At 40.2% G+C, this 16,121-nt stretch overlaps 1 protein-coding gene and 1 long non-coding RNA gene across 2 annotated transcripts; both read right to left on the minus strand.

The window, feature by feature from the left end:
* Nucleotides 1–1,290: 1,290 nt before the first annotated feature.
* ctsc (cathepsin C) lies at nt 1,291–14,602 on the minus strand. The gene is made up of 8 exons (XM_077541745.1): nt 14,037–14,602; nt 9,260–9,405; nt 7,919–8,073; nt 6,587–6,742; nt 5,286–5,404; nt 3,978–4,109; nt 3,081–3,313; nt 1,291–1,991 (listed from the first exon to the last, which is right to left on the minus strand). The coding sequence occupies exons 1-8, from the start codon at nt 14,206–14,208 to the stop codon at nt 1,725–1,727; spliced, it is 1,380 nt and encodes a 459-aa protein (XP_077397871.1). The 5' UTR covers nt 14,209–14,602; the 3' UTR covers nt 1,291–1,724.
* LOC144033562 (uncharacterized) lies at nt 12,199–13,684 on the minus strand. The gene is made up of 3 exons (XR_013288007.1): nt 13,264–13,684; nt 12,593–12,823; nt 12,199–12,321 (listed from the first exon to the last, which is right to left on the minus strand). It is a non-coding gene; the product is annotated as an uncharacterized LOC144033562 (long non-coding RNA).
* Nucleotides 14,603–16,121: the final 1,519 nt, after the last annotated feature.

Below are 16,121 nucleotides of genomic sequence, written 5' to 3' on the forward strand. Positions count from 1 at the left end.
GACAATTTATGATTGAAACATTGTTTTAATTAGTAGATTAACACCTTATAAAGCCTAATTTATGCCTCCACGTTTGCTCTCGCGTCGATGAGCGCCGTCGATCACATGATCTACGGCGCTCATGAATTTTAAGTGCCGCGTCGCTCGTGGCCGGCCGACGTGCACACGGCGCCAATCCTTGGACGCCGTAGATGGCGGGGCGTAGCTCGCTTCTGATTGGTCCGTTCGATGGCGTTTTTTCGTTTTTTTTTCTCTCTCTCTCTCTCCCCGCCCCCCGCCCAGATAGTTTCCGTGAAGGCAACTGGCGGCGCAAATCGACTTCCCTGCTCGGAGACCACGGCTGTGCATGTGGATATGTGCCTGGGACGAGAGGCGGAAAACAACAATAACCAAAAAAAAAAAAACTGTGTTCGCTAAGTGCACGGCTGTTGTGTTTTGGCGAGTTTACGGCCGACACCGGTGCAAATTGGCAATAATTAATTGCCACGGTGATGAACTTACTCTCCCCCCGGCTTTGTTTCGTGTTTCTGAATTAAATTGAACTTCCTGAATCCGTCATAAAATGCAGAGGAATCGCCACTCTGTGGCGGCCCAGCCATAGCGACAGCGGGACTTGGTGTGAAACTCCAGCAGACACCGATGTGTATTGTGATGTGTATTGCGCACAAGTCGGAAGGCAAACGCACGAGCGGAGCAACGCCGTAACCCCCCCGTGCGAGCCCGTCGCAGAAGCAAACTGAGGCCTTTAGCTGTTGATAATGGAACACCTGCAAACCTCTGGCCAATAGTTTTCATACAGGATTCGGGTTCGAATTTCCCGCCCTCTGTCCGCTGCTGTGACGTCATGTGCGCATTGTGTATGTGAAGAAGGGAAAACACAGTTTGTTGTAATGCTGTGAATGTTAAATGCAGAGTTTAAATTAAAAAAAAAAAAATGAAAACACAGTTTAAATATGAATTAGTAATTAATATCCATATAGAAATATTCAAAAATAACTCAGAGCTATTTTTGTGCTTTTATTTTTTTATTATATTTTTTGACACGTGTAAATTGTATTGACTTATGTGTGTATTATTCATCTATGTTCAGTAAATGTTCAAATGTTTAAAAAGAGGTGGGGTGGGAGGTGGGAATGCAGTTTCATTTTACAGCCACAGGTGGCAGTAGCAACGTGAGAGCATTTTTCTGCATCATTTATAGTGTTCCTGTAATTTGTCATAGCTGTTCATTTCATCACAACATTGTGAAAAAAAAGTTGTTGTTTTTTAACAGAGACTTGGAGAGATGTGTTAATTATGATCTCCCTTTATTATAATGAAAGGCATACATACATTAAATGGTTAAAAATTGATTGAAGGACAAATTGGACAAGCACATCCAATGTGATTCCCTGAGACAGATATGACCCTGACAAGCAGATATTACAAACTCACTTGAACATTCCCTTTACACAATTAGAACCTCACATCTGTAGGCACAACCCACACTAAAAGTGCAGTGTCTAAAAACATCATACGCAGTTTTAAAATCCTAACCAAATTTTAAAGGTGTTGCTCACACAACTAACTAAAATTAACCAGCATACTTGTGATTTCAATTTAATACTGTTAAGTCATTAAACTGTCAACCTATACATGCACTGAAAAATAATGGATGGCTGTGATAATGGAGCTTGAATGAGAGAGCTCACTTCAGTGCATCCTAAAAAAAAAATTAAAAGCCTCTAGAGTTTGGGGATGGGCTTGGCTGCAACGGCGATGCTCTCGATGGCACACTCATCGCTTCCGCGGCGGATTCGGAAGTAGCCACTCTCTCCCCAGCTGGTGCCCCAGCTATTCTTGACAAGCCAGTACTTCTGGCCAGTCATGTGACAGCGGCCGTAGCCCACCAGCAGAACGGCGTGGTTGGTCAGCTCGAAGGGGTTGAAGGAGTCCGAGATGCCCGTGTGGTGGTAGATGCCCTCCTTGTAGTGCATGAAGTCTGGGTACACCTGCAAAGAATGTTTGATGCATAAGAGCTCCGCTTCCTAGTCCAGTAGAAATAACTTACATTCATATGACCACAGAAAGGCAGCACACCAATGAAGAGATATTAGCCCTTTACAAATTGGCAAAAATCTTGGGTTGGGACAAAAACATCTAATGATTTTTGCTGATTTCCCCCCGACATGAACACATTGCAACATAAGACAAAGATACCTTCAAACAAACGTTAAAGGACCGATACCACGGTATTTATTTTAAGTTACCTTTGGTACAACTGCGCTGTAATTTCTTATGAAATATGAGTTATGTTGGTCGCTGTATTTCTAAACCGGAAATTATGCTGCATTCGAGGAAGGTGGGAAGTCGGACATAACACACTTGGAAGTTAAGACCTCAAAGCGTTGAGCAAATGAAAACAACAAAGATGGCTGATTCTGATCAATTGTGTGTTGTTCTGGTTAACACGAAACAACGTTGGGTTACGTAAAGTTACTTTTTTTCAAATAACTAAATTAACATTATAATAAAGAAATAGAAATATGTTTAGAATCATGTAAATTATGTTTTGCCATTCACGCTCTTTGCCATTGTTGAGTGACGTCAGATTGAAACCTGTCGGTGAAGTTGAGGTCCTTTTTTTTTTTTGACTTTGCAGTTCAGATTTCCAAGTTTAAAAGGGGTTGGTTTCCTGTGCATAGAGTGAAAGGAATCGTGACTTGTTTTGGATTTAGGGCAAGTCGCAATAAACACTACAATAGCATATTTATTCTTTGTAACATTTTACATTGGCTATTTTGCTTTAAATCCATTTTGTTTTAATAAGCGGTCAAGAAAATGGATGGATGGATGGATTTCATGTTGTGATTGAAAATCAAAAAATATAATTTCTTAGGCATTAGGTGCCAACGGACTTCACTAAAAGCACATGAGTTATCACTTCATTATACTGTACAAGACTGCAGTTGTGTTACTCTTCTCTTGCCTATTGTGACAGAATACCTGCTCAGCATCATGTACAATGCAATCCCATTCCATATCTTCTGGCTCTCAATTAACGAACGTTGTACTTGGAAGGAGAAAAGACTAGTTTATACCTCAAAGGCCACCGCCATAGGGCCATTCTGGACCAGTTCCAGCATCATGGCAGCCTCACTGCAGCCGCCATAAAATCCTCCCACATAACTGTACTCTGCTACATAAGTGCGGCCGCACTTTTTAGGGACACCGCAGGGAGTGTTCTTTCCAACATATGGGAAACAGGACTCATCCACAATACCGAAGTCCTGGACGTACTTTCCAATCAGGTATGGAAAGCCACCATCACAACCTGAAATGTTAGAAGAAGAAATAGTTAGAAATAGTTGAGGCCGTAGTTAGGTCAAAGATGTGACATTTAATACAATCTAACGTCATTTGCTTGTGTCCACAACAATGCATCCATTACCTCGTTTTCAAAGGAACCCCATTCGTTGTTTTTTCTGGATTTTGACTAATTTTGCAAGACCACAGAATACTGTGTTCTCTTGCTATAAAAACATGGAACCTACCAAAAGAAAGATTGGAGTCTCCTCTTTAATCGGAAAAAAAGTATATTTGTATCTGTTTCCGTTTTGCAGCAATTATCATTAGAATATAGCTAAGTGTAATCATTATTCACATTCCTGGTGAAACTTTGACAAAAAGAGCTTGTTGCAGCATGGCTCTGACTGATCTCTTGTACTCTACTGCCACCAGATGGCCATTTTTTTGTCATAACTGCCATTGCATTAAGCCACCTCTTCATGTTAGAAGCTGCATCAAAGTCTTCTGTATGTTCTTGCATTAAAAAAAAGTGTAAATATGTTTTGGGAGTGAATGTTTACATGTTTTTGGGTTTGAGTTAATACCAACTTCAAGATCTTCGGTTTAGCACTTAGCGCACATATTATTGCAGTGCTACTTTATCTTGGGTAATGTTGTTTTGTAACATGCATGTGAAACAGTTCCCATACCTTGGGAAAATTCAGAACAGGAGACCACTTGTTGGGGGCTGAGTATGGGAGCCTCGCTGTTGTTGGTTAGGATTCGGATGCGAGCCTCTAACATTCCCATGGAGGCGAAGGAGTAGCAGCTACCGCACGAGGCTAGAAAAAAAAGGATGTGTTTGTTTGTTTTTCCAGAACAAAATATCTGTATAAGTCAAATGAGGCTTTAAAGACGAAGTCAAACCCCAAAGAATTCTTGACAATAATATGTTCGATTCAGCTCCACTAGTCTAAATATGGTATTCAGCTTAATATTGAGTAAGTGTAATATGAGTAGCAAAATCCAGCAATTTTTTTCAATATCAGATGGCGGCCATTTTGCCACTTGCTGTCGAGTAAACATGACATCACAGTTGCTCGGGTAACGACCAATCACAGCTCAGCTTCAGAAAACAGGTGAGCTGTGATTGGTCGTTGCTTGAGCCCTGAGCAACTGTGATGTCATCTTCAGTCGAACGCAAGTGGCAAAATGGCCGCCCCCTGAGATGGAGAAAAACGGCTGGATTTTGTTGGATAAGTTATATTCTACAAATGTAATATTAATCACAATGTCATGCTGAAACTATTGAGGTCACACATAACATATTATTGTTAAGAAATGTTTCATGTTTACTTCCCCTTTAAAGATTATTGTATGGTATATAGCAAGAAATTACTATACAATTTAGTGATATTAATCAGAGTAAAAACTGGACAACACCCATCATTCTTCATAAGAAAATAGTTTGCAGAAAAAAACAAGGTCAAAGCAGTGACAAGCAAAACCAGAAAGAGGATGTGAAGAAACATTCGCTTTCCTTTGTGAATGGAAGCAAACCGTCAATGAGCATCCGTCCACCTGACTTTACAGGCTTGAGCGCCACAGTACGACACAGTAGCTTAGGGGGCTTCTAGTCAAACACTCCAGCCCTCTCCAGATCCTAAAGCACAGCCCTGCAGAGTTGCTCTCAGACACTCCAACTACTCAGCACGCTTAATCCCTCCACTCACACACCAGGCTGTGCAGAAACACAAGAGAGCGTCCAGACGAGTCGGGGCTGCCAGGAGGGAGGCGAGCAAGCTGCTGCTCAGCGTCTGCTGCTAGCCATGCTGTGCACGTCTACGTGCAAGATTTCCACCAAATACATCTTCTTACTTCATTTTCCCAGAGTTGCGCTAACAGAACATGATATTTCGTTATATTTTAAACACAAATTATATACAGTATATCCTTAGAATTTAAAAAGAAATAAGCAACGAAGGTGACCGTACTTCAAGTACGAAACGAGAGTTCACCTTGGTTTCGCACAGGGCTGACAAAATTTATGCCATCTACGTTCCTCCAGTCCCAGTGCTCCGGTAGAGCTGCTGCCAACTTGGCCACTTGGGCTGTCACAGGCGTAGGGCGAACATGGCTGAAACACATCAAAAAAATATACTCTATATAAATACAAGGTGTCCCAAAAGTCACTCTACGATTCATTTTTTAAATTATGATTTGTAGTTTTCGTCAGCATATACTTCCGTTGAGTTACAAAAACACTATTATAGTCAACAGTGGAGTGGTGACTTGAAATAATTACGTATATTAGTAATGTCAATAAAAGCACACATCCCAGGTTTAAAGACCAGTTGAACAATTGACAATCTGTTAGTGTTGAGGCCTTTTCACACCATCCATCCATTTTCTTGACCGCTTATTCCTCACAAGGGTCGTGGGGGCTGCTGGCGCCTATCTCAGCTGGCTCTGGCAGTAGGCAGGGTACACCCTGAACTGGTTGCCAGCCAATCGTAGGGCACACAGAGACGAACAACCATCCACACTCACACGCACACCTAGGGACAATTCAGAGCGCCCAATCAACCTGCCATGCATGTCTTTGGAACGTGGGAGGAGACCAGAGTACCCGGAGAAGACCCACGCGGGCACGGGGAGAACATGCAAACTCCACCCAGGAAGGTCCGAGCCTGGACTCGAACCGGAGACCTCAGAACTGGGAAGCGGACGTGCTAACCACTCGACTACCGTGCCGCCCGCCTTTTCACACTATAGTGCAAATTATTTTATTATGTTGCTGAAGAAAGGGAGTCGTATGAGGCGTATCATAGGACACGTAACTGAACATACTTCTCAAAACTACACAAGGACAATAAACAAGGAAGTAAACCGGAAGTTAAACATGATGTGGACCATACTAATTGGTCAACACCACATTATTTGTAGCATTAGATATTATATATTGCATCGGAAGTACACCTTATTCACAACCCCAAAGTACTGGTCAACATCGATACAATGTGACAACTTGTAGTAGTGTAGGTTTTTCCCACTTCCCTTCTCAGATACTGAGTGCTGGGTCACGTGTGAGACATCATGTGTGTTTGTGAGCACCAAACAACAACCTTCTGGTGCTCCTTTGAGAACCACACCAAAATTGTTACCCCTGTTAACAGTCTCCCACCATGACAAAATAGCATAGCGAAATGGATTTTTAAAATGTATTTTATTTGGTGTTAATCCCATTTTGCAAAGTAGTCATACTGTAAAATCAGTGCTGGTTGTTTTTCGACTGTATGTGAAAAGAGTAAAAACTCACACAGGAATGCGGGAGGCGGGTCCTCCTGCTCTGTAGCGAAGGTCTTGCAGTGAGTACGTCTCATATTCTGGGTAGGACACAGCTTTCCAAGAGTTCTGTGCTGAGTTAATGGACTCAATGACGCCCCGGTTTGGTGTAAATGGCCTGTTGAGGAGCCTGAGGTGATGATAAAAATGTCAGGGCCTGTACTGCTGCAAGCACTCGGCTTTCATGTGAAGCAAAGCAGCAACGCGAAAGTCATACGGTCATCTGAGGCTCAATTGTGTCACTTGATCATATCTTGAGTTAAAAGCACTTTTGATATTGCAGGAGATAACTCGTTCATACAAATTCTCCACAAAGTCAAATTCACCTGTTGTCAATGAGACAAAAATCCATCGTCCCCTCACGAGAATGCACATGAATGCACTATTGCTAAAGGGAAACGTACTTCTGATGTGCTGTACAATAAACAGCATCACACAGATGATTTTATGCAATCTTTCCAGATCTGCTGCACACTCGCCGAAGGAAATATTGCATTAATCATGCAGAGGGATGCGTCATCACGCCGGGCGAAGACTTCAAACGTAGTTGAACAATGAGCGTAAACATTTACTGACATTTGGGTAGGAAAAAAAGTTTTATCTGATTTTGCCAGCAGTCTCTAAAAAGTAGAGGGACCTTTTGTATATAGCCGAACAATGCGGTGTAAAACAAAACTTATCATGAGTCAAAGAAAATCATTATTTTTGTGTTATGCTGCCATTACATTTGACAGCAGTCACTTGAGGACACAGAAACTGGGTGGAGACAAAATTAATCAAATTAAATTAAATTAAATCAAGGCAATGATTATTCTATGCCAGGGGTCACCAAAGTGGCAATTACCAGTGATAAGAAACTGTGATTTCCTAGGAATGTTGTAAAATGTGGCAGAAATGTATAGAAATAAATTGCATATTGATATTTATCTGTTTCCTAAATATTGTGAGAAATTTCAGGATCAGTCTTCATGGAAATGAATATCATTCATTATTAATAACAGCATATAATAACATTATGAAATGTCATTTGAGCAAATGTGCTATTTCAGAAGTGTGTATCAAACTGGTGGCCTTTTACATTTATCAGTACCCAAGACGTAAATGTAGCTCACAGCTTCAAAAAGAATGGTGAACACTGCCCTATGCAGATTACTGATATTAAGGAACTTGGTGATTCAGATTTCCATGACTTGCGGCCAAAGTGGCATTAAAACCTGATTCATCATACTGTGCAAGTGATCACAATGTTGTGGCGAGTCGATTTAGGTTTCAGTGCCCTTTGTAGTTTTGTAAAAGTATCATTTACCTGGAGCTCAAGACTGGTTTATTGTAAACTTGTGGTGGTACTGGTTTCACTTTCTTGCCAACAAAACACCCCCAGTTGTTGCCCAGGACATCATGGACCCATCCTGGTAGGGTATGGTCACAATAGCTGGTCACCTCCGGGCCCTCTTCAGTGTACTTAAAAAAAAAAAAAAAAGAGAGAGAAAGAGAAAGAGAAAGAGAGAGAGAGAGAGAGAGAGAGAGAGAGAGAGAGAGAGAGAGAGAGAGAGAGAGAGAGAGAGAGAGAGAGAGAGAGAGAGAGAGAGAGAGGAAAACTGAAGTTGAAGTCATTTCCTTAAAACAGATTTGGGGAAATAATGTAAAATGTGGCTAAGGATTTATGAAAATAAAATGTCTTTGTATGAGCAAAGGGAACCAATAGCAGACAAGGAGGAAGTTGAGCAATCACATGGGTTTTGAAGTCAAAAGGGACCTCTACACATGCATCATGCGTCATATGAGACAAAGCAAAAACATTAATGTTTTGTCAAGTTGCTGAAACTGAATGATGAGGATGAAAATATTTCATGAATAGCATATTGGAGGAAGACAAGTTTGAACCTTGAGGAATCAGGACATTTATTAACTCATTAGCTCCCAATAACGTGTAAATACATTTTTTTTTATGTTTTATGTGTCCCAAAGACGTATTTATAAGTTTGTTTTTTGTTTTTTTTTATGCTAGAGCATACAGAAGGCTTTGATGTAGCCTCTCAACTGCAAAGAGCGGTTGCAGAAATGGTAATTATTACATAAACGGCCAGCAGGTGGGAGCAGAGCAAAGGAGATCAACCAGGGCCATCTAGAAAAAAAGCTAAATTACTTACTAAATAGATTTGTGAAAACTGATTAAACTTAGCTCTCTTCTAATGCTAATTGCTGCAAAACAAAAACAGATAGAAACTTTTTTTTAACTTTTTTTCCTGATGAAAGAAGAGAATTTAATCTTTCTTTTGATAGGTTCCATGCTTTTATAGTAATTGAACACAATATTCTGTGGGCCTTGCAAAATCAATCAAAATTCAGTAAAACAGCCGGGAGCGAACAGGATTGCTTCTGTGAAAATGGCTGGGAGTGAATGAGTTAAGAACTAGTTGAACTATTCGGCTGAATTTACACTTCAAAAGGAACAAATTCAAATTCACGTGTCTGGCAGTGTAATGACACGCCATAAAAAAATAAATAAACATGAAATCAGATACTCAGATTGGCATCAGGCCTTTTTAAAAAGTAGTATAAAGACACGGATTGGTTCTACCCCATCAATGTCAGCTTGACAACAACATAAATGATTCAATCACAATAACAAAGGTGCATCTTTTACCTTGAAGAATGCAAACCACTTATAGCCGTTGATGACTACTTCAAAACCCTGGTTATAGATTAGGGTGAAGAAGCCGCTGTTTCCCAGCTCGTCTTTAGCCACAGACAGCTTCTCAAGGGTGACCGTCACCATGCTCTCACTCGTGGCTGAAAAGCACAAGGACAACTGTCTTATGTCTGCATCAAAGTGACAGTGTGTAAGATTTAGTGCCACCTAGCGGTGAACTAATAATTCATTCATTTTAACAAACCCATTATTAAATTAAATCTGAAAAAAAAGTTCTATCACATCAATGTACATTTTTTTTAATATAACTGTAGGTCTAGTAATTACTAATTATATTACATAAATTGTGCTGTGTCTTACAGGAGGCTGACATGTTTTGCCGCCAACATTTTGCTACTGATACCGGAAGGGAAAGAACTTCACGAACGTAGTTAACCTATGTGGTGCTTTCAGCTAGTGTCGGACCCAATGGGTCAACCGTCGCTTCCACAGCTGAGGCCTGTTAGCGATCATCACTGAATCCATTTATTCAGGCTCCTGCCGCTTGTGTCCCTCTAGCTTTTGGTAGCTTCTCTTGCTGTTAGCTGCCCAGTTAGTACTTTTGTTAGCTGTTCCAGCAAGTTCTAAATAGCTACTCTTGCTCACCGATCACACTAGGTACTGCTCGCTCGCTCACTCCAAATCTTGGTAGTATTTAGTGATTGGCTTTTGGTCTCTCTGAGGCACCGTAGTGCGTGTGCTTCAAAATCGTTGCATTTTATTAGTTCACCACTAGATGGCAGATCATGGCACAAATCCTACATACTGTCACTTTATTCATCAGATGTGGGAAAGTTAGCAAAATATAAGGCCACATTCAGTGCTGTATGGCAGGTAGTTGATGCGATGTATGTTCAAGTAATTTTTTTAGCCCCTTTTATTTTCTCTGTTTTGCTTGTGAATGTTGTTAACTGTTTTGCTTGTTGATGTTTGCAGGTGTTGTCTTTTCTTGTGATTGTGTCTTTGCTTGTGTAAAGCACATTGAGTTGACTTGAGTTTGATAGCACTTTTTTTTTTCAGCTCGATCCCAGTACGCCACTATAGAGTATCAAGACCTAATCCGACACCACTTGAAATTAAAATTAAATTTACCCCAAAAAACAAGGCAACATTTTTAAGGCCTATATCCAAATACAGTATAGATTTTTTTTTTTTTATTGCAGAAATAGCCATTATTCTATTCGATATCTTGAAATAAGGGCAGGTTTCAACCTGTTATCGATAACTGGTATAGGTCGCTTGCACATCGTAATGCATCATGGGAGTTTTTCCTTCGGGCGCCATCTTGGGTGTCCGCCGGTTCACAAGGTACACTCGTGAGTTACACGGTAGAGCTTATCAACCTGATGTCATTTACGCAGTATTTTCACGATTTACCGGAAGATCAAAAACAACGATACAGGCAGAAGGTGTCTCTGTGTGGCGGGATTGATCCTAATTACGTCCTGACCAAGGGTGATTTTTTTTTTGACGGAGAAAGCTTGCTGGCCAAATGTGACATCTCTGGACATCTTTCCCTACCTCGTGTTGACAACATGCTCCATAACACGCCAACAAATCCCTGGAGGCTTACAATTATTTTGTAAGCGGGTGGATACAGAGTGTAAACTTTAACATCGCATCAGAAGAAACTGTTGCTGTTGCACGTAAGTAAACCACATGGTGTTGGTAATTCTGCACACAAAAATGTTGATTTGTTCTCAGGCTTCCTGTTATCATTGTGTTTACATGCACAGCTGGGTTTAGCTGATGTGGTTTTTCTAACAATTTTATAACAGGCAAATATGGCAGAGCGTATAAGAATAAAAAGTAACTGCACAGCCTCCCCGTGGCTTAATTAAATTTAATGCTACCCTTTCACTAGTTACATGTTACTTAATCAACTTATTCTAAATGGTTAAGGTTAACCACTCTCAGAGGACGTATTTTTCGTTTCAGTTTCCAGTACAATAAAACGTGTTCATGGTAACTACTGAGCATACTGACAGCTTTTCTTATGATCTCACGGTTAAGGAGGCTGTCACAACACCCAATTTCTGTCTGGTGCCGGATGGCAACAATTCCCATCACTTGTCACGACAACACCAATATTATTACCAGGTATGTATGGCTTTACTTTTTGTAGTTTCTTATTTAATTCTATGTTTCATATTTTCATTACAATGTTTGTAATATTTTCAGATTCAGGCACAGATGAGTTTAACTGGACGGACTTCTGCGACTTTGTGGTGTGGACAAAGTGTGATTGAGCGAGTCCACCCAGATCGCTCGTTTTGGCCAGTTGGAAAAGCCAGAGTTTTTTTTCCCCAAAGGCCCCTCCTTACCTGAACTGCTCGGGAGAGCATTTACTAGATCAGCAGTGGACTTCCAGTGTTCCTGCTCAGCCGCTGTCACCTACCACTTGCTCATGTACTTCAAAGACGCGGAGTAAAGTATTTTTTTGTGCTGCAGCAGATTGTAAAATCAAATGATATCACTTGAAGTGTGCCAATCTAGACTGCCAAAAGGACAGTGGTTTTGTGACAAGTGTGAAACAAGGATTATTGGGAAAACTGTAACACAGTACTGGTACTTGTCTTACATTAAACAAATTTAAAAGAGAGCAACTTTTTCCTCTGTACATAGCATAATGAAAGTCATTGCGTACCCCATCAACATTACATCATACCGTCATCTCAGGATGGTAGGCACCTGTGCTAAAATAAACTACATTAATTAACAGTTCAATTTTTAACCCTGAAATTACTACATCTAATCATTATTCACTTCATTTTTTGTGCTTTTAGAAATAATAGAGATTTATGCCATTACTTTAAGAGGGACCATATTGCACATTGAGTCAAATCCTGTCATTTGTATTATGTATAGCTTTGTAAACAAACCCAACAATAGAATTTGTATAAACGCTGCCTTTATTAGCCAAACAAACAGTCGCATGTTGTCCTCCTCCAATGCTTTGATGCTCGCCTTCGTTTCCATCATGTCATTGGCAATCAAGTCGGTGTGGCATGAGATCCCTAAAGAAAAAAATAAAGAAAAAAAATCACAAAAAAATACGGTACCAGTAATAGGTTTAATATAGTAAAGTAGTATAGTTTTTTTGTCAGTGTAAAAGAAATGTACACATTTTGTTGCATTTTTTAATGTATGAACATTGCTACAGGCAAATACTTATTTCTATAAACACTTCCAAATGTCTCTAAAATATAAGGTGCGTGTACACACACAAACAAACATACATTCACTCATGCATACAATATATCATGTAATGAATTCTGAGTGGCATACCAGAGTCAATGATGTCAGCAGTACTTGAGGGTACAGGTTACTGGAGCCATCTGGCTGCATAACTGCAACAATCTCTGCCACTTCGAGTCGTCTTTTCTTTGCTTGTCTCTCCTGTGCACGTTCATATCTTGGCACCGACTGGGCTGAGACATAGATGTTGTAACTTGGGACCCAACTTTAATGTTGGAGCCCAGTCGGGATGATAGGACAGAAAAACGGGCGCAGGGCGACCTGTTAAAATAAACAAATATATAAACAAATAAAATATGGAAAGACTGGTTATTTTACCGCAGTAGGGTGGCCGTGAATAAGTTCTTTAGCATGATGTGTAGGCTACCTGGGGTCTGTTTTCTTGCATCACCCCCGGGGGTCTGTTTTCTTGCATCAGCCCCTTCTGTCTCTTTTTTTTCCAAGTATACATTTTGCCACCAAAAAACATGTTATCGGCATTAAAAGCCCAAGACTAATCAATCCAATTTCAGCAGTAAACACTTTGCACTGGCACTACTTGGGTGAAAATGTTCGATGTTAGCTTTCGGCTAACGTCCGCTAGCCAGCTTGTACTACCGAACTTGCTTGCTCATGAATCCAAAACATAAGCAACTTGCCCATATATGGGCGGTCGAAACGTTATTAATCCTCATGCATTAAATAAAGGTAAACAAGCTTACCGCTCACAAAGTGATCGCTGCACACACGAGCCCAAAGTAACGACTTCCCTCCGGAGTCCGCACTCCTCTGTCTCCAGGCCCTGGTTCCTAATTATTTTCGGAATTCGGAAAAAAGACCGACCATTTTCCCCCTTGGCTTTGTTCGAACAGTCAACGATGCAGCAACAATGTACCATTTTAAACGCAGAAAACAAACGTGATAGATACGTGTTAGACCGAATCGCTACGTAAATGGAGGCCACCCAGCATGGCGACTACGAGAAATCCGAGGCGGAAGTGACGACATGTGCAAGCGACCTATAGGAAGACCAATGCTTTTGATGCCCTAAAATTTTTGTACAGTACTATATAAAAAAATATATAGGAAGTGAAATGTTTTGTGTTCTAAATGTTTAAAACTTTCAAAATGTACTTTTCATTTTATCAAAAATATTCTAATTTTTTAATTAATACAAATAAAACGAATTTAAAGTTGTTTACCTGTCAGCTATTATTTCACTGCTTTTTACTAATGTTTTAAGATTTTGCCATGACATTGTTTCAGTTTCGGAATTTGAGTATTTTATGCAGGTATCACTGAAGAAAACGAGAATTGTATGAGAGACTCGAGTCACTTATGTTCCTATTTGCACTCCGTTATTATTCACAGCATTGACGTGCTTCCCAAACTGAAAAGAAGCACGTCGATAGCTGTAACTCATCGTTTACATACATGGACTCATACTGTCCCTCTGGTGAACATACTGTCAATATAATTCGGCCAAAGAACGCACCTGCAGCGGAGCAGTTGACCGTCTTGTCGTGGCCCCCGCTAGACACCTGGAACACCCACGTCCCGAGCAGGTCCTCGTAGGTACAGTTGGCCGGGGTGTCCCCCCAACACACCCCGGTACAAATCATGAGCACACACGCCAGGGCACCACTCAACCTCATCTTGACACACATGCAAAGTTTATCAAGTTGACTTCTTCCTGCTCCAATTGTATCTACAGCACGACCTAATTTTAGTAGGGCACAACTTTTTTACGATACAAAAACAAAGACCATAACCTCAACGCCCAAGATAAACATCTGTGTATGTGAACGGAAGTAGCTAGAAGCAGTTTAGACACCAAAAGTGCCATATAACAATAATCTATGCTTCTCTTTTTTTTTTTATCGTCGAATAATAAACACTTGTAAATGAAGCGCGAAAAGTTTTTTTTTCTGGTCTTCTTCATTGTTGTTGTTGTTGTTGTTGTTTTCTTTTTAGTTCCGCTATATTTGAATTGGTGGAACTACAGAAATTGCGAGTAAGGAAGTATACTTATCTTGCTTCCAAAATGCTCTTTCTATTGGCGTTTGCTTTCGTTTTTCTCCGTCATGTGACCATCACTTTTGCGCAGGCGCACAGATGATACTACGACGGACTGTTTTCACTACTTCCAAAAACATGAATCGTAGGTTAATTGAAGACTAAATTGTTTATAAATGCGAATGGCAGTGTAAATGGTTGTTTGTCAGTATGTGCCCGAGGTTGACTGGCGACGACTTCAGGGTGCACCCTGCCTCTCGCCCAAAGTTAGCTGAGAAACAGAAAAAAAAAAAAAAAGTTACAAGTGGGTAGTAGGTGGATGAATTTTGATACGGATGGTTAAAAAAACAAATAATAATAGTAGTAGTAGTAATAATAATAATAATAATAATAATAATAATAATAATAATAATAATAATAACGTTTAAAATGAAATGTTAATGTGCAAAGACACAAACCATAGTATGTAGCCTATTAAAATATATAACTATGCTTTTATTTTTAGGCTGTTTCAGAACTGTAGAAGGATTGCACTTCATCACACAAAGGTACGGACAGTCCTGTATTATATTCAGGCACTTACTAAAGAAATCTGAATATGGCTAACAATCATATCTAACATGAAAAGGAGAAACAAGGGGAAACTTTATTATTATTATTATCCATCCATCCTATTATTGTTGTTGTTGTTTTTATTTTGCTTTACCAATGGTGCAGACATACTCAGTGATATTTATAGGCCATGAGTTGTGCTCAGATTTAATGTGATGTGCAACCATAAGGTGGGAAACGTCTATTATGATTTAGTTTAAAAGAAAATGGGGGAGGGGGGTGTCTTGTGTAAGCAGCCAGCAGCAAATCACCCTATTGATTTATTCTAAAAGATTAGGTCTGACACGTATGCCTGCTAGTGCTGAAGTGTAATATTTTAGAGATTAGAGTGTCCGAGAACGCAATTGCAGTTTTTCATCACCATGTACTCTTATTAGGATGACTCATCTTTTTTTTTTTTTTTACACAATAAGCACTCATCTGAAGACGTATTAGTCATATAGTTTTGATTCATTACACTGTGAACTGTGGATGTTTCTCTAAATTAGGATTTGGAAAGTATGCAAGCTAATGGACTTGCATGCACATTTGTTGTGTACAACATGATGATGTAAATGTGAACAAAACGAGAGTGCACGACTCACTGGAGCCAGACGGGTTTCTTCTTTTCCTTCCCTCACTCACGTTTTACTCCTTCTGTCATGGGGCTTACATATCTCTCCACTGCACACACTGGGTTTTGATTAAATTCTTGCATCAGCGAACCTTTCATGCATGCTTGTGCGTGTACAGGTGCATGTGTGTTTGTACTGTGTCAGGTCACACAGGTGTCCCTCCATCTGTAGTTGCTGCTAACTTTTTAGTGCGTTCCAAACTGGCTGGCACCTCACCTGGCAAATCATCCCTGCATGTTGAAGACGTGCCTTGGCACTAAATTCAAGTGTGAATGAACGTGTATTCAGTCCAGATATATGTAAAGTGAATTCGGAGATTTTTTTTCAAATTACGTTAT

Source organism: Festucalex cinctus, chromosome 13 (assembly GCF_051991245.1).
Source record: "Festucalex cinctus isolate MCC-2025b chromosome 13, RoL_Fcin_1.0, whole genome shotgun sequence".
In the NCBI taxonomy this organism is placed as follows: domain Eukaryota; kingdom Metazoa; phylum Chordata; class Actinopteri; order Syngnathiformes; family Syngnathidae; genus Festucalex; species Festucalex cinctus.

What these genes read in the sequence shown, in the direction of transcription:
- ctsc (XM_077541745.1), bottom strand. Translation starts at nt 14,208, where the DNA reads ATGTGTGTCAAGATGAGGTTGAGTGGTGCCCTGGCGTGTGTGCTCATG. An exon ending in GGTCAACTGCTCCGCTGCAG is followed by an intron (nt 9,406 to 14,036) that starts GTGCGTTCTTTG and finishes TGTGCTTTTCAG; the next exon opens with CCACGAGTGAGAGCATGGTG. An exon ending in CAGCCCTGTGCGAAACCAAG is followed by an intron (nt 4,110 to 5,285) that starts GTGAACTCTCGT and finishes TTTTTTTTCTAG; the next exon opens with CCTCGTGCGGTAGCTGCTAC.